Raw genomic sequence first — 24,904 nt, 5'->3', positions numbered from 1 at the left:
AAAGCCAGGCTGGTGTCAGCCGTCTGGTCCGGGTCACGTCTGCTTCTCGTCCTGAACAGAACTGGTTCTGACCGGAGTCTTGAACCCGTGTCACCTCATTTCAGCATTTTCAGTCCAGTTCATCAAAAAAAAAAAAAAAAAAAAACCTGTTCCGGAGTGCTTCACGCCTGGAACTTAATATCCGACTCAATTTTCAACCTGTCAAACCTGCCGTGAGGAGACGGTCGTCATGGTAACCCGGGTCTCTGAAAAAGGTCCAGAGTCGTCTTAACAGGTAAATAAGGACCACGGCGGTTTTTGACGGTTGCAGGTTCTATTCCACATCCTGCCAAAGTGTCCTCGAGCAAGACGTATACATACACACCCCATGCGCCCTTCTGTACCCTGGACTACACCAGGTAGTTTGGTCTGGTTATCTTTCACTGCAGCATCACTATCTGGACCGGATTGAAGCCTCTTGTGGCCCACCTTTGGTCCACAGGCCTTATGTTTCACACCTCTGGTTGAGGAAGTCTGTGTAGATGTGATCTCATGCGCTGTTTTTCCAGGTTGCGTGCAGGTTGCAGCTTTTATTGTGAAGAGTCCGGCCGGAAGCCGCGGTGCCTGCGGCCGAGGCTTGACAGCGGCTGAGGATGAGGATGAGGATGAGGCTGTGGATGAAGCTCTCTGGGTCTGGCTGTGCGTCTCGGTGCGCGTGAGGAGCGCAGCAGCGTCTCTCAGAGGAAGCCGGAGCCTTTCCTCTCCTCCTCCTCTGCTCTCTTTTGACTTTTCCGTGGGACAGATTATCAGTGGGAATTTAAACTCGCCTCGGAATGACTGCGGAGCGGTGAAAAGGTGAGCGATCCTCCTCCGCAGCTGGTGACTTATTCCTCCGCTCTCAAGTTAGAGTTCAGCATTTCCACCGGGTTTTCCCCTCACATCATTAACTGCACAGTTTTATGAGCACAAACAAAGTGGAGACAGTCGATCCAGGCTGCTTTAAGATTTTATTTCAGATGTTTTTCCTTCCAGTTTCTCATATGTTCAAGTTTAACTACAGTTTGTGTGAATTAATTAATCCACACAGTAATGATGATCTTATCTCAGTGTTTCACACGTCATGGCGCTGGCATTAATGGATCATATTTAGTTCAGGCAGAAGCATAAAAGAAACTCAGACTTCACCTCTTCACACAGAGTTCAATGAAATCATCGAGCAGGCCTGCACGCTGCATTTTAAATTCACCGTCAGCACATTTGCAGATTATTGTGAAGGAGTGACTGTAAATGATGTTTCTCTGCAGTGTGGCTTCATGCTCTGCATGCAAACATTTTCAGCCCCACAGCCCTCAGTTATATGGAAAACTGGTATATTTCACTTCACTAAATCAATGTTACTTCATAACTACTGTCAACAGGACAGAAACCACAAGGATGGGAATCCAAAAATGTGAAAGAAAAAAAGAGTAACAATAAAGACAAGTGCAGACATGACTAAATAAAACTGTTGTTTCAGTTTAAATTGGGTTAAATAAGAGAAAAGCACCAGTTTATGGACAATAAATCTGCACGAAGACATCAAATATCATGAGGAGATGCACTTGATGCGTTCACAGACCGGAGGAAATCTTAACATTCTTTAATCCTCCAGAGTGTTGTTGTGTATCTAACCCCTGCTGATAAACAGAACGTTTCATAACTCCTGCACTGGGAGCAACATCTGCAGCGTGCACGAGTCTGTCTGACCGTAAAAACCAAGAGTTTCAATCACGAGGAGGAGCGCAGCTCTCCGGGATCAGAACGCAACAAATGATCCTTATTTCCAGCTGAGCTGTGCCGTGCAGCTCTGATGTGATGGTTTCAGTCTGAGCGCGTAAAGTAAACCCAAAACACAGAATAACAAACTCTGAGCTGTCCCTGAACCATGCAAAATGAAGAAAAAGAAAACCTCGTGTTTGCTAAAATGCTGCTAATGAGAACTGCAAACACCAGAAAACTAAGAGAAAAAAAAGCAACTTAAATCTTCATCGCAACAATGTCACACTCATGAATATAGACGTAGAAAACTAGGAGTATATCTGCTGAGCGTGAATCCCGCAGCAGTGGTGTGTGTTCAGCTGCACGACACACACTGCAGGACGGAGGGACTCTGACAGTGTGGGACCAGACGCCTGGTCCAGGTACCGGTACCGGTATCGGTATCGGTATCGGTCCCTCGTTTCAGTCTTCTGCAGGAATAGGACGATACCATATACGGTCATTTCTGTTTCTTTTCTTGTTTCTTTAAGAAGAAGGTGATCATGAAAACGTTGGTTTGACATTCAGTTTGGGTTTCACTAAGTTAGTCTTTTTTAGTACATGATTTTTACTGTTTTTATTCAGTTTACTAAATACTTTTATCGATTCTGTTTGTAAAATGTCACCAAGCATAAAGAGGAGGGATTTTAACCTTTAACTGCACATAAAATTAGAAGAAAACTCAATATAAAGTCTTGAGTTTAGTGTTCTATCAAGGGTTGAAAACAGAAGATGTTATTTTCTCTTCAGAAGCTGGACTCTCCTCACCGTCCATCTGAACCCAGCTCAGGTCAGACTTCAGGCCAGCATCACCCCTTCACCTCCTCAAAGTCTGCCTTTCAAGACTCTCCGTGCTCTTTTAGAGTTGACAGTAGCTGTAATATCAATGCAACTTTTCTGAAAAGCAAAAACTAATACGAAGCTTTTTAACTTGAAACGTAAACCAGAAGATTCCTGATTCTGCGTTTTTTTTTTTTTTTTTAGGGTTTTAGATCGAGTGAAGCTCCCCTGGCTTGATTCAGACATGAAGTTTGTGACCTTCTGTGTGATTTTAGCGCCTGTTATTAATGACATAAAGACTCAGTTTGATGAGTCGTGGACCAGAGAATTTAGCTTTGTGAGGTTTATATTGTTACTGATGGGAAAATGTGACCCGATCACATTGTTTGCATAAAGAATCAATGAATATATATGAACTGATAATGAGCACAGAGATGTTCATTCACTCTGAACTCGCCGTTTCCAGATGAGTCAGCTCGCTGTCGTTACTTCGCTCGTCTTTGTGTCTCTTCTTTGAGACATGATCGTCTTTATTAAAGTCAGCTCCTTTCACAATCTGCTCCTCTCAAGGTTTCGGAGGCTTTTATCTGCTGCAGCCAGAAAGAAACACGCCTTCCCGTTTTCGGCGAAGTGTTGAAACTTGGATGATTTTTTTCATTTCACTTCAAAAGGACGATGAGGTTCATTTGACTGAGATCTGATCAGTCACATTCTGTCTGATCAAAGGGTCAGAATCATCTCTTTCATGCAGTGTTAGCTTTTCAACTTGAATATATGCATTTGGATGATCTGTTCAGTTAACGTTTAACCGTGATCCTCTGAAACCGCGGCGTTTCCAGAGCTAACGGCGCCGTTAATGCAGGAGCGGAAGCTCAGTGGATCTGAGGCGGGTCACTCCTCAGCCTGGAGAAGCGCTTCGCTTTGTCGACCTGCTAGCTGCCGACGTCAGTATGCTCAGAGGCGGGGCGTGCCAACAGGCAAACCAGGCATTTTCCTGGGGCCCCGGCTTTTAGGGGGCCCTATAGGTGCAAATTGTGTGCAAAAAAGCTATTTTTTTCAGTGTGCACGCATGGGGTGGGGTGGAGGCCCGATGACTTTCTTGCTTGGAGCCCCCAAGGACCCTTGCCCCACCACTCAGTACGCTCTTCTGGCTGCAATGCTGCATTCACGTCCGGCATGGAAAATCCCCAATTCTTCCACTGCCTCAGTCACCAGGACGCGTTCAGGTACCGAAACATGGAACCATCTCTGACAGTCTGGAGGAAAACACTGCACACACACACACACTTTCAGTTGTATTTTCCAACGTTTCTACGGAGTCAGAGCTTTTTCAGAAAGCTGAGTTTGAAGTCGCTCCTTTTCATCTTTATATCTTTTTTTTGTTGTTGTTGCCAAACCCAAATTTACTAAAGCAAATCTGCATGAAAGCGTCTCCACACTGCCACCCGGTGCCCCACAGAGGCATCGCTGAAATTCCCCCCGCGCCCCTTTAAGCTGATGTTTTCCCTCGGTTCTCTCTATTCACAGCTTTTCCCTTTTCCAGCTCGCTCTGACAACAGGCAACATGCAGTATTATGCAACTTGATATTGCAATAAATGTGTGAAATACTCAGCAGCCGTACAGAATGACACAAAGAATTTATATTTCACGTATAGTGTGCTGTGACTGTGGTGGCTTGTGGGTAAAAATGTGGATTATTGAAGGAAAACGGCTGCAGTGGAAATGATCATGTAACGGTTATTCACCTGCTTCCACTCGCTTCAGTTTTATGATGATTGCTTCCACTGGATTTACCGCCACGCTCTGTCGGCGTGTCCACACACACCCCGGACATGTGAAATATGATGTGTGTGTGTACAGTGACGCCTCTGATACGGGGGCGGTGGGGGCTTCGGGTCATGTCCGTGTAAAAGCAGCTCCTCTAGATATTTCCCTTGACTGCTGTGGCTCCGTCAGACGGCTTCAGACGGCTGCTTCCTGTTGGAATTAGGAAGGAAAAATGTCTGAGATAAAAACCAAATCCTGTTAAGAACCTGGACTTTCTGTCTGAGCGCCTGCTGTCGTTGGTTTTGCTGGATTTGTATTGGGAGAAACATCTGAAAAGTGGGAAAAAATGGTGAAAACTGTAAGAAAAACAGGGCATAGTTGAATAAAATGCAATGTCTGGGTGGTGAAGGTTGCCGGGATGAGTCCGCCGCTGCTCAGAGCAAGGCGGCGTGTCATGTGGTGTTTTCTGCTGCAGCCTGGAGATGTATGGATTGTGTGTGAACCCGGAGTCAGATCGAGAGATGAACCAGATTCCAGGAGGCGCGACGGTCGGAATTTATGGTTCCACCGCGATAAAAAAAGATAAAGCGGGCGTGATTCAGCGCGCTGCTCATGCTTCCCTGGCCCCAGCGCGCAGATACAGCCGTCCTGGATCAATACGTGCCGCCTGGCAAGAGCACAGCAGTAGAAAGTTTCTTGTTTCTGTTTCTGCTTCTGCTGATGTTCTGATGAATTCTGAGGTAAATCCCAGGAATGTGATCGTCTGCATCCCGTCTAGCGCAACAATAAAGCATCCAGGACCTTCAGTTGAACAGGTGTGAAAACAGACAGACTGTGCTTTCAATTTGTGTGTTTTTCTCCATTAATCTATTCCATGACTGAGACGTTCAAACAGGAGCGTTCAGATCAGGGTTTGTGTTAACATGAGAAGGAACTGCCTGAAACGACTGGACTGTCTTCTTTCTGTGTGCGGATTGATCATTAAACCCCTTTTGGAAAACGCTCTGGCTCCGTCTCCATGGAAACGGGAAGGAAACGCACCCTGTTCTGAAATGCCTGTCTCTGACAGATGATGCTACTTCACATTAAAGGAACAATAAGTAAGAAATTTACTCTAAAAATAGTTAAAATCCTTCCCCTGTATCACCTGTCATTAAAGATACTTTCCCTTTAAACAATCTGTCGTTTCCATCAATAAATGTCTTGGTAACATTTGATTTCCTTTCAAAATGAGAGTTCGGGAACAACGTTGGTGGGCGGGGCTAGACCAGGAAGTGTGACGTCTAGCCCCGCCCACCAGAGTTGTTCCGTCCCGAAACGCTCATTGTGACAGAAAAAAACTTTACCGAGACACTGATTCATGGAGACAATAGATTGTTTGAAGGAAATTTCTTACTTTATTGTACCTTTAATGATTGTAGCATATTTTTCTGTGTGTGTGTGTGTGTGTGTGGCTTCATTACAAAAGCACCAGCACCCACTAGTGGCCATTTCCATGTAAATAAACATCATTTTCAAAACGTTGCTGTGTAAACATGAAACTTTCCTGAAACTGAAATGTCTAAATCCTGCCAGTTCTTGACTCAGACGGTCCCTGATAATCCAGCGAGCTGTTTGGGCTCGTCGGGGTCTGGAACATAGACGTCGCAGCTCCTCTTTTCCTCCTGTATCCATCTCTCGGATGACCTCTGTTCTTCTTCACCTCCGCTGCTCTTCCACACACTTCCTGTGCGTGACGTGAATGTTTGAGTCTTCATCTCGTCTTGTCTCGCCGTCGTCACTGCAGCCTCTGCTACAACAACCAGACGACAGTGCTTCATCTGACTGGTTCAACTTTGACAGAAAATAGATATTTCAATAAAAATGAAGCTTTTCGCCCGGCGCTGCAGGATGGAGTGTTTCCCCCGCGCTGGATACACACCAGCTGAGTGACTGAGAATGCCGATTGAGTGGCTATCACGCCGTTCCACCGCCTGCGAGGCGGTTTCTCTCACCGCGGCCGACTGTTTGTCTTCAGCTCAGCGTCAGATCGACTCCTGAGAGTCTGTTACTGAAAACAGTCGAGTCGATTCCTTTCTGAGAGCAAGAGCGACGTGTGAAGCGGCTGTCAAGGGACGGCTCCACGTTGCTGTTTTTTCAGAAACACTTGGCCTGTCGGGCTGCTCTGTTTGGTGAAGATCCGTCGAAGGAACTGCTTCGGCTTCAGTCTCTCATCTTCCATGTGAGCCGATGCTCCAGCGGTCGGATGGTTTTCTTTGATCTGGATGATCTGCTTCATTATCAGCCATCAATAAGTCATCAGTAACCAAGAGGGGGATTTTATGTTTTCATCTCGGTACATAAACTACATGCATGTGTTGTAAAAACTGCTTAAAAACTCCTGGAGGTTTTGTACTTTTATGTATTAAAACAAGCCAGAGAGGGACAGGAGGAGTGAGTTCAGCTCCGCTGCTGTCAGCGTGAGAGAAACGCTCGAACCCAGGTCTGATCCCTGATAAATGGAGAGTTCAGGAATAGAAGCTATTGATGTGCGGACCAATTTTAAGCTGGAAACACGGGGCTTTGTTTTGAATCCAGTATTAAATCTTTTCTGCATGCTTGTTGAATCCAGCGCTGGAGGTGCCAACAGCTGTAATTCTCAGCTTTTATGCTGGAGAGATGAGGATTTATGGCTTGAATTTGTGCATGTCCAATGTCATTATTCATACTAGAAAAGTAATGTATCTCCAGTGCGGTGGGTTGTTTTCCATCGGCGATGACAGCAAACCGTGATTTATAGTGGAGAAAGGTAGATTTGGTTTGTGGTCAACAGCTCGATAGAAGTCGGGGAAAGAAGGGAAAGTTTTCTGAGATGGAAGGAAGAGACGATCGATGGAAATGTCAGCGCAGAAATGTCTTGGACCTGATGTTGGGGTCGGCGGGCGTTGCTGTAGAAATGACTCGTGGATTTGCTGCGATCGCCCTTCAGCCCTCGGCGGTGAAATCAACTGACATTTGGCCGCGTGCGACTGAATTCTCCGGAGGAGTGATGTGTGGCGTGTGACGAGCTGCCCGTCCGTTCTGAGCAGGATTCCACGCTGCACACGAAGCTGAAGCCTTTAATCCAATTTACTGACATGTCAGTCACATGAATACCAGCCTATTGATGATTAATAATCTGAATAGAATTATAGAAGAAGATCATTTTTGCTTTTTATGGCGTTTTTTTTATGGCATTTATATTTTTACAAAACCAAATAATTACTACGGCTTTCTGGGCCGAACTGAAGCTTCGTGGTTGCCAGTTTTAGCCCTCAGGCCTTATGTTTGCCACTACTGTATCAGTCATTAAAGTGGAGCTGAGCAATGTCAGGTAAAACCCTGGGAGTGTTTTTGAGTGCTGGATAAAGATTTAAATTTTGATCCATATAAACACGTATGCAGATGACACCAGTGTCTTTGTTGCTCTTTCTCTTTTCAACAACTTCCTTCAGCTAACTGACACCAGATTAGACGTAGCTGTGCCTTTCTGTCAGTTTTCAGCCACAGCTTTTCAGGAGACGGGCAGTTTCCAGACTCTTTTGTTGTTGGGAATTTTTATATATTGGAGATTGTGATGGGCATGTGTGAGATTAATAGGGTTGGTGATTAAAATTCTATAGTTAGGCAAATGCATGTTGGAAAAAATGTGATAAATTGTAATCACTTTTTGTGGATTAGACTTAATTGATCGCACTTTTTCATGTTCAGATTTTTAGAACCTGAATGCGCAGTACATGGAAACCCAGTTGATCCCACTTCAGTTACTGTTTTGTGATATGAACAGTGAGATATCGATAAATCTGTGATATGTTGTACAGCCTCACTTTTCACACCATTAAAAACACTCAGGTTTTCTTGAAGAAAAGGGCAGATTCTCCCACTCCGTGTCTTCTTGTGACACGATGCCGTACCGAGAGTTTTAGTTTCCCGCTGAAAGCAGCTTGAGCCGCTGCCTGAAGGGAAAGCGATGCACGGAGGTGTTTCCTGTCTGAACGCATCCGAGACGCCATCAGATCGTGGCGTGAGTCTGAAGACAGAGACTGAAGAAGCAACATGTAATCCGCCCCGTTTGTTCCACTGACCTGGATCTGCCCTCTGGGAAACGTCCGATGAGCCAATAGGGGACTGCTTCTGAAAACAGTCAATCGCCATCATTGATATTTGCTATAACTTGCTAATCAGTTATTGATGAAGCAAACTGCCAAACATCTAAATGATTCAGTGTATCCCTGATAGAAACAGCAATTAAGTGTCAAGCATGTTGTTTCCATCAATAACGGGAAGTGGACGGATCAATGTCTTACCAGCACGGCAAGAAAATACACTTTAAAAAAGAGAGTGTGAGCAGCTGAGGTTTTCTAAAGTATGCAATTCTTCACCTGATCAGTAGAAAATTCTTCATTCTGTGGCGAAGTAACAGGATGTCAGGGTGTTCTGAGTAAAGAGAGAGAGGCGCTCTGCCTTCTTTTTCAAAAACACATCAAGAAGTCATGATTATCTTTGTTGTGGACTAGTTGATAACTTTTTTGATCGATCTACTAGTCGTGATTATCTTCTTTATCTTTGAGCACCTACAGCTGTTGGTGTGTAAGGTGTTCCTGCATGGCTGTGATGGTTTTGTGGAAGGAGAACTGAGCTTCACACAGTTTGTATTGAACGTGTTTTGTTGCTTTATTTTCAATGAAATATTCCCAAACGGTGGAGACTGAGTCGTAGTTTCCCTCCATCCTGTCCTCTGCTGTGGTCTTAACCCGATGCAGCTCTTTGAGTCCTTGACCTTTTCAGTGTTCGTCCTCCACTTCCTCAGCATGTCGACTGCAGAAAGCAGAGAAAACAGACTCACTGCGTATCTTTCATTGCCGTTACAGTTGAATTTGAGCTTCACGTCTGTTAGTTCCGCCATATTTCATGAGTTCTTCTTCTCTGTCTCCGTGCGGAGGGTAAACAGCGAGCGATGCTGCTCTCTTCACTTCCTGCAGTGACAGATGAGCACCAAGCGGCCGAAGACTGATTCTTTATCACAACAATAATAACACAATCTGTCGACTAATGGCTGCAGCCCTAAAAAGTTCTTGTGAAACATAGAAAGATTTTTTCCTCCATATGATGCTCTGATGGTGGATTATTTCGACCTCCTCACCGCCGGGCAACAGCAGCCGTTTGAAGCGTCTCGCTGGAAATCGTCCAGGCGTAGCGTCCCGAGAGCAGGAGGCACTGACCCCGCCGACCCTGTTTAATATGAAAAATATGAACTCCCACATTAAGCTCCATTTAACAATGGCCCAGATGTTCGCCGCAGATGAAAGGCTGGTCAACAGGAGCTGCAGGCCCATCGCCGTAATGGAGCTAATTAGCCTCATGGTGCTTTACATCAAATCAGCAAACTCATCTCCAGGATGAAGACGCTGCCCTTTTCAAGCCGTGAATCCTGTTTTATGTGATCCGTTGAGAGTAGTGGTGGCGGCGGCGGCGGCGGCGTCACAAAGTGCCTCACACGGTTTTCCTCTTCACCTTGACGCTCAGTGGATATTTTGAAATGCAGTGGAAATAGTGTCACATCACCATGTATGTGTGGATTTATCGAAGTGAAAGCAGCCCTAATTGTAGTATTTTAGCAGTAATTGTGACATTTAAAACAGTCAATGGCGCCGCTCGGAGATAATGACTGGTGACAGTGCAGCTGAGCAGAATCATTGACGATCTGCCGCCACTGACATCCAATCAATTCCTCAATTATAAATAGTTTCCGCACTCGGACGAAGCCCCCCCCCCCCCCCCCCCCCCCCCCCCCCTCTCTGGAAGCAGAGACTCAGGAGTTCCATTTACATTTCACTGTGTTCGTATTGTTCCAATTAACGACTTCACATCCTCGTAAACAAAACAACATAATTAGCTCCGACTTTCATTTGCAGCGGCTTCATATCTACTAAATGCGGAGTGTTCAGCAATGAAACACGTTTTTTTTCTGCAATAAAACAGTATGATGAGGAAGAGAGTTTAGCATGGAGGGTATTCTCCACTCCGAACAGAAACCGTGTTTGAAAGATACGACAGTCGCTACAGAGGAGCGGTTTGCAGTTAAAGAGCCAGACGTTGATCGGAGCCGCAGTAATTCAATTAGTCTTCCATTATCACGCTGTGAGCAGATTAACAGGCTCGCAGCCTCACAAGCAAAACAATTTGTAACAACAAAATGAACGCCGGCCGGCCGGATAAACGCCGGCGAGGGCCGACCGGAGCTTTGAGCTGAGTGAGGCTCAGTTTGGTTCGTCCTCCGAGCGGCGAGCACGTCCGGTCAGGTCCAGGCCGGACGGCGCCGTCCAGACGGTTGGAAATCGTTCTCCGTACAGCTGTTCTCTCACACGTGTTACCTTCTGGATATTGCTCCTGCTTCCTGTCACCTTTCAAGCAGGACAGTGGGATTTCTGTTTCAGTAATAAGAGAGGAACTTTGACCGAGTCTACGTTTTCGCCGTGGTGACGAAGCAGCAGCTGAGACCTGCTGCTTCGGGAATAAAACCCGGCACTTAAAATGATGGATGGTCGATCCGGTGAGACTGTGGTCCAGGCGGCGCAGCACAGCTGAAATACTGTTGGTGGAACTGTGGCTCGCAGGGTTGATCCTCCACCTCCCCACATGTTGAAGCGTCTCCTCAACATCTTTCTTCCCTACAGTGGTCGAATGGATCAGGTTGTGAACCATCAAGCGTTCATCATCCTCTCCATGTTTCTTCCCCTGAAAGCTTTGGTCGTGAGGCATCAGGTGGGCTTTACCCTCTACCTGACTCAGCGCTCAGGGAGACGCTGGGCTCCGTTTATGACCTGCAGCGCTTCAGAACCTGATTAACACACACCGCGCAGCTCTCATTAATGTGGCTACGCCTCTGATTTAGTGACTCTCCGGTTCGTTCTTTCTCCGAGACACTCGGTCATGGGAGAAACGCAATACCTGCAGGCTGAAGATGTTTTTTCCTGGAGCGTTCTTGTCCTCTCAAAGATTTAATTATCAAACTCACCACACTTGTGAGTAGCAGGACTAATGCAGCCTTGACCAAATGTTTCATTACACTCCCACTCAGTAAAAAGTTTGGTTATGAAATGTGCTTTAATCAACGTGATATTTAGTCTCGATAGACGATCGATCAGAATGAAAGAGCAGGGCGGGATGGAAGTGATTCTGCTGCCTGAATGTGGTGAAGCTGAGCTGCTCCTGGTTCTCTCTCCCACTGAACGGTCTGCTGGATTTGTTGCATTGAGAGCTCTTAGACGTCGGTTCTTCCAGGTTAATGCAAAATCAGAGAGTGCTCTTGTTTTCTGTGAGAATCTCCAGGAGGAACCGAGTCATGCCTTCATCCAGTGGGGTAGTGATTCCTGCACAAGACGGAAAACAAACTGTTTTCCTTTAGAGCAGCCCGGGAATGCCAGTGGCGTGTAAGACTGCTCTGTTCAGTGAAACCCATCCATAGTGTTGTTCAATGTTGCATAATTTCGATGTAATTTATTGTTTTCTTTGCCTGGTGATGACCTCCTGAATTCTGATTGGCTCGTCAGTTCTCATGCTGCAAAGTAAACATCGACATTAATGAATCAAATCAGTGAATGCTGAGAGTTCTAACCAATCGGAGGCCAAACACACACTGTTCTGACTGCAGGAAGTGATTTCTGTTAGCATAAATCTGTTAAATGAAAATGGATCCTTTTGAAACGATGCCTGTTTCCACGGAAACGGCAGAAACACTGAAAATGATGTAGTTTTTGTGAAGGGCCACTGGGTGTTTTTGTATGTTTTTGTAACGAAACCACACACACACACACGCGACGTCTGTATGGGCAGACGTGAAGCTGCATTGCTGTCAACCCTGACACGACCTCGCCCAGGAGGACGGGGTTCAGTCGGGGGTCCCAGCGCTCCTCCTCTCGGACCAGCAGACGTTCTGGCTTTGAGTGTGAGCGGGAGGCGGAGTGCGACCTGAGCAGTGGAGCGCCGCGGGAGCCGAGGGTGGCGGTGGAAGAAGTCTTCACGCCTCAGAACAATAAGCGTTGACCTTTTTCAGCCGTTTTCCACCGCTCTGACATTTCCCAGACGCTAATTATCCTCTGCTTTCATGTACGGGTTATGTGTGATTTTCATCTTCTGTAAATTAGCTTGTTTCATCTGCTCTCTCTCACCCACGCGCGCACGTGCACGTGTGTGCACGCACACACACACGTGCACACAGCTAACTTGATTGTAGGGTTTCGAGCAGCCTTATGAGATTAGACTAAATTACAGCAGAGGCCGTTTTCTCTGCGCTGTGCTTTATTTATCCAGTTGTGGCGGAAGCATCGTCATCATCTCGTTTGTTGCGGTTGTCCACTGCCAGGAAAGTCCAGGCATTGTGTAGAACGTTTGTAGTGATCAGCAAAGTGTCATATCTGAGTACGCAAAAGGGAAAGGATGTGTGTGTCTGTGTGTGTGTGTTAAAACCTTCGCCAAGCGAATGTCCCCAACCTGACTCCATAAGAGCGACCCCTCCCTTCACTTTGTGTTGATATATTTAGAGAGATGACCTCTGGTAGTCTCTCCTCTGATCTTCCTGCTGCTGTCTTCGTTCAATTTATCGTCTATCGTAAAAGGTTCATCAGAAAAGTGGCCAGACTTTTTTTACATTTCTTACTTTCTCATGTGTCCTCAAATATAACTACTGTAAATATTTGATCTTTTTTATAAAACATGATTAAAAAACACTTTGGACTGTTGGGATATTTTGCTCCTCAGAGATTTGCGGAATCATTTCCCAACAGCGTAAGAGTGCAGTGAAGTGTCCCTTCTTGGAACACGCACAGCTTTTTTCCCACATTTACAAATGAAGCGACTCTGTGTGAGTAATTCTGATGAAGATGGCGATTTAACTGGACAGGATTTGTTCTAGATGAATATAATCACACTCTAATTGTGTTAAATTATCCATGAATCCATTTTGATGAGTAATTCGAAGAGTTGAAGTGGGAGAAGGTTTGAATTATTTGGAAATTACAGAAATAAAAGCTGCTGATCTTCTGTTTGTGACTTTTCTCAGAGTGTCTCAAACATCGATGGTCACAACCAGGAACCGTGTGTGTGTGTGTGTGTGTGAGAGAGAGATTTTGGTCCATTTATCAGTGGTTGTCGTGCAAATGCAAAGTCTTTCTGAAAGCAAAACATAAAAACGATGTGTGTGTGCGTGTGTGCGTGCGTGCGTGCGTGTGTGTGTGTGTGGTGTAAGTCCTTGTTGTCATTGTCAACATTACAAATAGTACAAACGTTCAGCTCAGACTCAATCATCAAGTTTAGTCATTTTCAGACGCTGCAATTCAAATCAGGCCTTGTCCATTAATATATTAGCATAAATTTCTCCAAATATTCCACATAAACTGCCAATATTCTGTATTCATGGAGTCATATATATAGATGTGTGTGTGTGACTTTATAGTTGAGCTGAGGTCTGCGCCACACAGCTGGGTTTCTCCTCTGGAGGTTTCTTCACACATGGCGGAGCTGCAGAAACATGAATTTCTGAAACGCCCGGCCGCCCCCTCTGTTCTCCCAGTATGGACTTTCACCACATCTCATCTCAATGAGGCTTTTTAACACATCCTCACACACCAGCGTCGAACTGCCTGAAAGAGAAGCTCCTTACAGCTGGATTCTAATAAAACGGAGTTCAGGACGTATATTGGACGTGTAGGTTGATCCGTGGAGCCGAGCCTCGGGGATTTCAGGTGTTGTTTTTAGATTCAGAATAGCACTCCATAAAATTAAATTAGAAATTGCTTCGTTCACCTCGGGAACTTTACAATCTGAGCGTCGTGTTTTTAAAAGCTGGCGTAACACATGGTCAGACGTGCTTCCCTTTCTTCCTGTTGACACTGGCTCTACTGTGAGGGAGCATGATAAAGGTTTATGATTTTATCGGGAGGGAGAAGTAAAACCAAACACCCGATAGTCCCGCAGTACAGAGAGCAGGACCGTCTGCAGGGGATGAAACAGGAAAATCAAAGCAGGGCGAGACGCAGGTGGAAACACTCATTAGAGAAACAGCCAGCAGCAGCAGCTCAGCTGATCAGAGACGGGGAACTCTCTCCTCTAGCCATGAGTCAACATTTAAAGGCAGTTCGCTCACCGATGGGAGTGTTGAACTCACTGAGCAAAACTTCAACGACTCGATGGCTGAATGAAGACCCGGAGACGTTTGGACTGAAGCAACTCCCTGAAGTAAGGCGATCAATACCGTTCAGTGTTCAGAGTGCAGCTTTCATCCTAAAAGCATCATGAACGAGCCCAGAAGCCGAACCTGCAGTTCGGAGGTGACCAGTCTGCAGTGTGTGTAAAACCGCAGAGCCATTAGGCTGATAAATAAACCATCGGTGTGCGTGTGAGTGTGTGTTTGTCCTATAATGGACTTGAAATATGTAACAACGCACCGCCAGGTGGTGAAAAATCCATACGAACATGTGACAAATTAATATAAATGCATCATAATCCAAACAGCAGAGGGTGGAATCCAGTTTTTGGTTCCCTTCCTTCATAATTGCCCCAAGTTGCTTCATTTTACACATCACACAATTTATCTGATTCTTGAAAAGACAATAGAAGGTAGAAGTCATTCTTTTGCAAAGAAAAGGCAATGTGTTGTACGTTTTGCCTTCCAGTCAGTCACTGTACCTTCCTCAGAATTTAAAGAAGAGAAAATGCAGAATGATAAGATAATAATAAGGTTTCAGTCATAATTTTTCTGGAAAATTATTTTTGTTCAAATAAAAGTCGTATCATGTCCACAATATCATGACTCGAGTTTAATAAATCGTTCCATTAAAAAAACCGATGTCTGTTTATGATGCAGTGTGCATGTTGGGCCACTAGTGGCCGCTGTTGGTTGTTGTGTGTTCTCCCTCAAACGGCGTTCTCTTTCTGAATGATTTTGTCTGGACTCGTCTTCACTTCTGTTGAGGTTTTCCTTCTTCTTGTCGTAAAAGGTTCCCAACTGTTCCACGTTAAATACATCATGCTCCGGCCGTCGCCTCTGACAGGGGAGGAATAATATTTCCTCTTTATCTCCTCCTTTAAAATGGGACTTTGTAATGAGGAATAAGTCAGTGTGACTGTTTGAGTGTTTCTCATATCATCCTTTCCACTGTGTTTACTCGCGGAGCCTCCGGGGCTGCAGGGCCGCTGCTTTCCCATCCGTCAGCCTCAGCTCCCAGGTTCAGGTAACGTTGAAGCGTTGGCGCTCAGAACCGATGGTGTCCGGCTCGCAGGCTTAATTACCGCCCACGTGCGCGGTGTTGTTCTGTCTCCGTGCCGCCGGCAGCTCCAGCACCGCCCTGCCTCCGGCTCATCCTTATCGCCGCTTCAGACGCGTTTCAGCAGCGTTTCATCATCCGTGATGTTGTCTCACACGTGTGGGTGAGGACGCCGTCGTGGCTCCGCCCCCATCGTCATTTCTCGGCTCTGCAGGTTTTCAGGTTGTTCTCACAAGGTCAGCTGTACTTTGAACAACAGTGGGAAGTTTTGTACTTTTCTTTTGATGGTTAGAATCCAGTGAGAGAAACTCAGTGTACAGAGTATTGATGTTTTCCATGTTTTCTCCTGCCTTTGTTCCGATACGCTGATTTTTCAGTCAGCTTTGCAAATATGTGGAAAACATGTTGGTTTAAGAGAAGCCTTTTTAGTAGATGGTCAAAAAGACGATGCTGATGTGAAATTACAGTCAGGTGCTCTTGAGGTTTCTTGGAAAATTATGTCAAAGAAACAGATAATATATCAGGTTATTGTTATTATTTTAAAGAAGGCAGAGAAACGAACCAGTTTAAGTTGAGTAAGAGTTTGTTAATCCTGTAAAGCTCCTTTAATTCCTCAAATCCAGAATGCTGCGTCCCACTCCAGCATCCTCCTCTGGGTCTGGCCGACTCTGATATCCACAATCTGATCAGGAATCGTCCATCCATTTGTGGCAGTGTTTACTTTTGGGATGGTTTTTACTTCACCGACAGGTTGAACGCGCGATGCGACCCTGACAGTGAGGCTGCTGAACATCTTTCCTCCAGCTTTGACTCCGTGTCTTCACGCTGGGACTTGTCTCGCCTCACACCGGGTTTGCTCAGCTGCTTTCTTGTTTCCCCAGACGCAGACGGGCCTGACCGTATCAGTGGATGTCAGACATCTGCTCCTGAGTCCCGGCCCGCTCGGGAGCTTATTTGCACCCCGCAGATGTAGCTGGGGAGGGCGGGGAGGGGGGGGATTATTTTCATGTTCCTGATCTGCCGGATCAATGCTCCCGTGTGTCCTGTTTACCGCCGCTTTAAATGCGAGGAAGCGGCCCCATTGTTTCAGCCTCTTCCTCCACTTCACAGGACGCTCTCCGCTGATGGCAGTGATGGAGAACGCGACGTGGCCGCACTCCTCGTACGTCCCCCATTACCGCCTCCGCGGCGACCCCTTCGCCTCCAGGCTCTCCAGGGAGGCGGACATCGTCGCCGCCTTCTACATCTGCATCATAGGTCAGTTCCTTTCTGCTGCTTTGCAACTGATCAACACCAAACATTGAAAGAGACAGATGGACAGAGACACGCTGGAGCAGTGGCTCTCAACTGGTGTGTTCTGGTACCAGTCCGTGTTCTCCTGGTCCTGGTCCTGGTTCTGGTCCTGGTCCAGATTCTCCTGGAACTTGGTACTTGTCCATTTGAATATATCTGTTCTGTCCATTGTCAGTGTTTTCAGTGTATTGTTCTCTGTAGGCTTGTGTGTTTAGTTTCATTACAATCACCACCAACAGCGCCCACTAGAGGCCTGGCTGCTAATTACATTGTTTTCAGCATTTCTGCCTTTTATGTGCATCAAAAGAGAACAAGAAGGCTTTGGGATTTTTGCTTTATTGTGAAATGCCTTTTGGTTGTGGGGCTGCTACTTATTACGCCGTTTCCTTTATTCTGTCCTGAGTTTGCATGTTGAGTTCTTTCCAGTCTGAAATGACACTAGGCACTAGTGTTTTCTACAAGTTTCACCTCTGGAGCTGTTTTCAACAAGTTGCGTTTTAGCATCATCTGAAGAACAGACTGAAAACTCGGAGCTGAGAGCAGAACAACACGAGGGAATAGAAAACCAAGGCGAGGCAGTGGACCAAGAACATTTCCCAGAAAAGACTGCTGTCCAAGCCAGGACTAACCGAGGAACATTTCTCCGTTCGTGTCCAGTTTTAGAAGCGAGACGCTGCCGTAGCCATGACGCCTCCCGTCTGGATTTATCCGCCCTGGAAGACGAGGAACGGTTGAAAAAGACATTGTCTGTCTGAAAACATGCCAGGCATCTGATGAGGAGATAATGTGAAGCAGGAAATCCATTTGAAGAGCGCGGCGTTACAGGAACCCACGTCCAATGACGGCTGGTAGATTTAAAAAAAAATTAAAAAAATTGAAGGATGTCAGACAATCTTATAGATATTTGACTTTTTCGGAGCGTCTCACGGTTCTGCTCAGGATTTAATCCTAATGTGATTTTCTCTTTTTACACAATATGTGAACACATTCAGTCTATTTTGACGTTGGTGTAACTGGTCTTGTTTGAAAGTCAGTCTCCCCCTTCCAGCACACACACACACACACACACACACACACACACACACACACACACACGTGTGTGTGTACTCTCTTGGCACAATGTGAACAATCATCCTCTTATATGCTGGTTACCGTCTGGCGTGTTCGTCTCCTGAGCCTCTGTAGACGTCGGCGGTTATCACCTCTATTTGTTCTCTTTTTAGAGGGTTTTTTTTTAGGACAGGAATCCATTATTTCAATCAGTGTGGAGAAGTGTGACTGACGGCTGCGCCGTATGCACGGAATACAGACACATTTCTTGCAAAATGTCGCCACACCACAACATTTCAAGTGAAAAAAACGCATCATCTGTGTGTTTTCATTCTGGTAAAATTTCACGCTTTGCTTATATTTTGAAAACGAGGTAGTTTTCCTGTAAGGCCACTAGTGGGCGCTGTTTTTAAGGAATAAAACCACCTGTACAGAGAACTGTACGCTAGAAACACTGAAGCTCCCTCAAACTGTCTTTTCATGACTCCCTGAGTGACTGAAGACCTGAATTTGAACTGATGAAGCTCAGAAATGATTATAATGACACAATGGTTCAGTAAATCTCTGCTCTGAGGCTCAGATAAAACCCTCTGTCGTCTCTCGGTGGCTGCAGCCATCGTGCAGTTCTGTTCTTTTTGGAATAGTTACGTTTTACTTTGCGATGGAGGCTGATGTGGAAGAGCAGCTCTCTGGAGGTTTTGATCGTGACTTTCAGTCCATCTGGATCGTTTCTGTAGCGTCTCCTGAGCCTCACGGGGCAGGCGGCCTCCGGCGGAGTAGCGCTCCCTGGGGAGGTGACTATACGCTGGAGTTTCGCCTTCTTTTGGAGCATCCAGAGGCCCCATTTTTTAGATAGAGTCGTGTAAAACTACAAAACTACTCTATTAAGAAAGGAATCTGGCTGATAGATGCTGCTGAGTGGTGCATCATGGGGGATTCAGTAGAGCTGCGTATGCTACAGTCACATCAGTCAGAAGAGACTCGGCGTTTCCGCTGTGGACACGGCAGTACAAACCTTCCCTGTGGACACTTTCCGAAACGTGTCATTTAGATTTTATTCCACTTCCCAGTAAAATCTCAACAATTCCTTAAGAATCACTGAGTTGGGCCTGAAGCGAGCAGCGGCTTGCGACTCGAGGAGGAAGATACAGTCTGACTAATGTCTCCTCACCACTTTTCAAAGCCCGAAGTGTGAAAACGCTTCAGTTAAATCCAACTTCCCTGAGAGCCGTAGCTGTGTCCTGCCACACTCCTGACACAGCTAACACGCTAATGCAGGTCTGCGGCTAACGCTAGCTCCCAGGCTAACTCCTCCACTGACCCACTTAAAAGCAGTGAAGCATCATGGGACAGGTGGTCGCGGCTCCAGCAGCGTCGTACGATGTGCAGAAACATCACATTCACTCTCCTGATTTAGTGTAATTTAGCGTGCACTGCTTCCAGCAGTCTGTATAAACCTAACATCATTTACGCAGTGAACGCTTTCATTACTTCATGATTACTTTCTGAACAGAAATCCCCCATAAAACCAGGTTAGTGTAAAGTCATACAGGGCTTAATCCTCAGATTAGTTCCTGGGTCAAACTCAGGCCTTTGGGCTGGAAGAGTGAAATGGATAACTTAAGGCCCTTCAGATACCTTTGGCTTTTACTCCTCAGCTCAGAATCCTTGGTGGCATCATGTTATCAAAAAGTCCCAAAGCCCCTCCTGCTTCCACCGTCGATGGCCTCACACGAGCACGGCGCCGGCACAGACACCGCGCTGAGATAACATCTGCCGGGAGTCTGGAGGGGCCCGGCTATCTGCCCCTCACAGGGCAAACATTCACTACAGGATCAGCTGATCAGCTGCGCTCCAAATTCATTAGCAGACAGAACGGGAGCCGGTGGGGACGGTCGCTTCACACCGTACCTGCGGCTTCAGGAGGAAGGATAATAATATGCTGTAATCAGGAACTACGACAAGAACACAAGCTTTTCATTTTCAAAAAGCTGCTCTTTCAGCGACTCAGAGCGCCGTTACGTAAACGGATCACAATGAAATTCCCTGGTATTCACTGGAAGACGCCACATTATCATTAGAATCACAGCAGCAGTTCTGACGTGAATTGATTTGTGTGCATTTTCATTGTGTTCTAAACAGCAGTGTTCAGATGGAGTTTCTGCTTTTGTTGGGCCCTTTTTCCGTGAGAGAAGATCTGCTGGGAAAGGTGTCATTTCTGTCTGCATGTAGAAAAGAAACGCTCTTAAGGAAGGAGAGGATTAATAAGCTCTCACCACCATAACAGCAAATGATCAGTGTGTCCCTTCAGCTCAGCTGGCTTGATAGACTCAGACTGGATATTGATAAGAGGATCATCCCTCTGGTGGAGGGAGACAGAGACCTGCAAGGGCTCACAACTCGCCACCACACGGTGCTCACACACAAATCTGATTAGACACAATTAAATCACGGTCCTCACAGACGCACAACTCCAGCCACATCGACATGAAGAATGTGAATTCACAAAAATGAAAACGATCTTCCAAGTTTGTTGATTGCGTTTAGCTCTCAGACACCAATATAACGCGCCGTGAAATGGAAAGAAAAAAAACCGGGAGACATTTGGTAATCCTATTTCTGCCCGGTGCCTTCAGACCGTCTGGACGCGTGTTGAGAGATGGCGGCATGTTGACTTGTCAAAGCGATTGACACGACTTGACTGGCAAGCTGTCAGTGTGCGCCTCAAGATGAAACATAAAAACAGACGTCAGGAGGAGCTGAAAGCACTGCAGCTTCGTGTTTTATATAATTCAGATGTTTTTTTATTTATTTTTTTTCTCCATCCATGCTGTGAGTGTTTACCTTGAGGATTTTAATGACAGCCATTACCTCGGGCATGTAATCACCAAATTGGACATGAGCAAAGTGCTAAATTATATGCTTGCAGTCCATGAATGATAACGGTTTGCTGAAAGTGGTGGGAGCTGGTTAGAAATTCAACACACAACTTTACCTGCAGCAAAATAAAGGCGCCTTTTTTTTTTTTTGTTTTAATTCATGAAAAGTAAGTTTTCTGCATTAATCAGCCAAATCGGGGTTCACAGAATAGGTCAAGTAGCTATTTTGTCAAGATGAAACCGCTGCCGAGTCGTCTTTCTACCTTCAGGCTCCGTTCACCGATCGTCTGCAGCGGCTTCATCCGGACTGGATCTCAAAACGACGGAGCCTCTTCCAGCTGACAGAGCTCACCTTTGACCTGCTGCCAGTTTCCCCTGCAGGGAAACACATGTGACGGCGAGAAGCACCGTGACAGCCTCCATCAAACTGTCCTCTGCGACGGCTTCATTCGCGTCAGGAAAGCTCAGCTACGTCACGGGCGTCCGCCCGTCACATGGGAAATAAATAAATAACCAATCAAAAAGAGCCGTGACGTTCAGGAGGAAGCTGTATCACCTGGAGAAAACCTCGACACGCAGAGAGAACGGCGGGCTGTCTGACACTGGGATTTATGGGAGTTTGTCGTCGGAAGCCTCCATCATGTCGAGAGGATTTATGTCTGTTGATCTAAATGGAGAATCCTGAGAGTTGAGATTTGACAGTGCTGTGCTCCAGCTGGGCTGTATTCTGTGTTTTGTGTTGTCATTTTTCTGAGACGATGGCCCGTATCACTTCAGTGAATCCACTTCAAGTCAAGAGGTGAGGTTTTCTCCGGGTTGCGAGCTTGCTCCAAACACTCTTGTTGAAGATAACCTTCAGAGAAGCGCCGAGCGATCACATGAGGGGTCACACGTACATTCAGAGCGCTCAGGCTTCCCACCTCCACCAGCCCCTCGACGACAAAAGACGAACGTATTCTCTCAAACAGAGGCTTCTGTGTTTCTTTAACCTCACGCACACCAAACACCAGACCTCTGGAGAGCTTAGAGCCTGATCTCAAGCAGACCTGAACATTATTAAGCCCATTAAAGGAAGTTTATGGTTTCAGAAAGGAAATCCATTCAATATTTCAGGTACCAGAATAGAAGGTATATGAAGTTTTTCACAGCTTTTCTTGAACCGAGTTCTCGAGGCAGTCCTGTCTGTCTTTTCATGATGGGATGTCCTCCTCTACACCTGTTCCTAAAACAGTCTCCTGACTGTCAGTAGCACCGGTCTTCTTGGGGATTTTTTCTTTCTTAGATGGATCTCTGGTTTGGTTTGTCCCGGTTCAGGGTCGTGGACCCGATGAACAGTTTCAAATATCAGTCAGGAAAGCCTCAGAAAGTGGAACATGAAGTCAACATGTGGACAAAAATGAACCAGACTTCACACATTGGTAGAAAGTCTCAGGAGAAATGCAGTATGCGACAAACAACAGCACCTACTAGTGGCCCAACATGAAAACTACTTCTTCTTTTTTTCCATTTTTCAAAACGTTACCAAGTCAACCTGAACCTCTGCTGCGTTTTCACTTGACTCTGTGTGAAAACAGGTGCTCAGATTCTCGGTTGTTTCGTTCCACCATCACCAGGTGTAGCTTCTTGTTGTATTCATACCAACTCAATCCAACGTCACTCGTACTTCCACGGCACTGATTCCATCCAACAACTGTTCATTTGATCTGCTTTCCTTTCTCCAGAGTCGATGTGGAAGCTGAAGGTCATCAGGAGAACAGGCTCTTCTTATAGTCTTCCTGTTCTGCAGACCGTGGAGCTATTAGAGGGAATGGGAGCTGCAGCAGGGGGAAAGCGGCAGCGTGATCTGCGGTTCTTTCTCTGTTTGCCGTGGTTTCCATCGCTGACCTTGGTTTTCACACGTCGCTCCGTGTGGGAATGCTGCCGCGGCCCAGTTCTGGCCCAGTGCCTCGTATTTGCTCCCATAACTGCGCCTCATGCAGGGCATCATATGAGTACGTGGAAACGACAAGAGGCACAATCTGCCCATTGTGCCACGTAATAAATTAATTTTACGTCAGAGCCCTGAACCATAAATTTCCCTTCAACGAATCCTTGTTTGTTCAGCGGTGAAGGGGATATTTGTGCCGATCAAAGACGTTGAATGGGAAGCAGCTGATGCGGCAGCAGGTTTCAGACTCGGGGGAAGTAATCATGAAGTCCCACAGGGCCGAGGCCTCATCTGGTTTGGGCTTTAAAGCGTCTTAGAGGTCAGATCTCGCTTCCGATTGTTACGCTGTTTGGATTAGATGTTGGTGGAGATTCAGGTCGGGACACTCCATGTTGTGGTTTCAGAGGTTTGTGGTGTGACTGGAGCTGCTCTTCTGCTAAAGGGCCGCTGCCCGGGGACACTGACGCTCTTCTCTCCCAGAGTCTGCTAAGTTTCTAGAGAGTTTCGAGGTTGAGAACACTAATTTTTGTATGAAATTGGATTGTTGTTACGGTGACTGACAAGTTTAAAACTACCAAGTTCCAGGGGTCATGAAAACATTGTTCTTATCACATTAACATTAATAACATTGTGCAGAGAAAGGTGACGGACGCTGTACCCGTTTCTCCAGGAAACGTGAGGAGCGTCCAAGTTTCTCTCCTCAAACTGGAAGGAGTTGCTGCAGCTGTGTTTGTTGCTTCGAGCTGTTTGTGTTCGCCGCCCTTCAGGGTCAATTAAATATCTTGAGCAGATCGCGTCTGCGTGCAGCTGCCAGGTGTGGAATCAGCCCGTGATTAGGCTGCGTTGACACACTGCGTTTCATTTTGCTGGACAGATGGGTTCGGTATCTGATGATGGATGATCTAATCAGGTATGGGTTCAGACCGGGCTCAAACCTGTTTACCTCATGGCTCCTGTGACCCGGGAGTTATTGAGAGGAGCGGTCTGTCCTTCAACCGCGAGCTGTAACGAGACACGTCTGCCACATCTCTGAAGGATTTTCTCCCACATCATTATCACACATTATACAGTCATCCCCTCCCCCTCCTCAGAATTAACATTTTGTGTCTAATTTCCTAAGATCCTGAATAAAAAGAGTTCCGTTGCATCTCCACTGTGCTTTCATTCAGTGACATAATGCATAAACTGGATTATTCAGATTACACGTTCTTCATGTGTTAGAAGCCCGAGCTGAGCTTCTCTGGATCATGTGACCATCGCTTCAGACGCCTGAGGGCAAACGTGCAGGATCAGTACTGTTTTATATTTCACACGTCTCTCAGAGGTGATCCTTGATAAGACGTTTGCATCTGTTTTCAAGATCTAAACTTCAGTTCAAGCCATATGAACATTAACTCCGAGAGATGCAGCGATTCTTGGTAAAATATCAAGCTGTTCGGTTCAATATGGCGCCATTTTTTTTGTTTGTTTTTTTGATCCTGCAATTAATTTTGCGTTGACGCTGTCCAGGCCACTGTGTCTTTGCACGTGTGCTACACAAAAGTCCAACGACTGGCAAGTGTCGCTCGCCTCATGTGTCCACAGTGACATTTTTTCTGGAATGGAAATGCATCTATAGAGTATTTCACACACCCGGCCTCGCAGTGCACGCCGGGTAGTCGCCGCCATGTTGGAGTGAAAATAAACATTCAGGCGCATGACGCTCTTTCACTGTTCGAGAGGATTTTACCCCTAATTTTGGCCAGAGGAGAGCGTGAATAGATGGAAAATGACCACAAAACAGTAAGGACATAAAACATGTTGAGTTTGGTGTGAACAGCTTTGAGATTTGGTGAAGAAGTGTGTGAGAAACATGCGATCTGAGGTGCTGGCTGTGAAATGTGACGATCGCTTTTTGGTTTGTTTTGCCCGTGACGGGAGGCGGTCAGCTCAGAGAACATTCTGCCTGGTGTCGTCTTAAAGTGTAGACTTTCTAGTTTCATATGAGACCCAGTATGTTGCGGTGGAGCTGACGAATCGTGCGTTCTGCTGCGTTTTGTGGCTGGAGGCGCGGGTGAGGGGGTTATGAAACAAACACTCGGTCATCACAGTGCAGCTGGAACGTTCAGTTAGTGAGATCAGGCTTCTTTTTTGAGACACAATTGAAAGA

The 24,904-nt window shown here is 46.2% G+C and overlaps 1 protein-coding gene across 1 annotated transcript in view; it reads left to right on the top strand.

Annotated features, from left to right (window-relative positions):
• Nucleotides 1–781: 781 nt before the first annotated feature.
• Nucleotides 782–24,904, top strand: part of opn5 (opsin 5) — a 64,920-nt gene continuing 40,797 nt past the window's right edge. The window contains exons 1-2 of the mRNA XM_030110292.1: nt 782–834; nt 16,717–16,863. Coding sequence (XP_029966152.1) covers nt 16,731–16,863 — 133 coding nt within the window. The 5' untranslated portion in view covers nt 782–834; nt 16,717–16,730. The remainder of the gene's footprint in view (nt 835–16,716; nt 16,864–24,904) is intronic.

Source organism: Salarias fasciatus, chromosome 15 (assembly GCF_902148845.1).
Source record: "Salarias fasciatus chromosome 15, fSalaFa1.1, whole genome shotgun sequence".
Taxonomy (NCBI): Eukaryota; Metazoa; Chordata; class Actinopteri; order Blenniiformes; family Blenniidae; genus Salarias; species Salarias fasciatus.
Note: the sequence above shows the minus strand (reverse complement) of the source record. Positions and strands in the feature narration are given on the sequence as shown.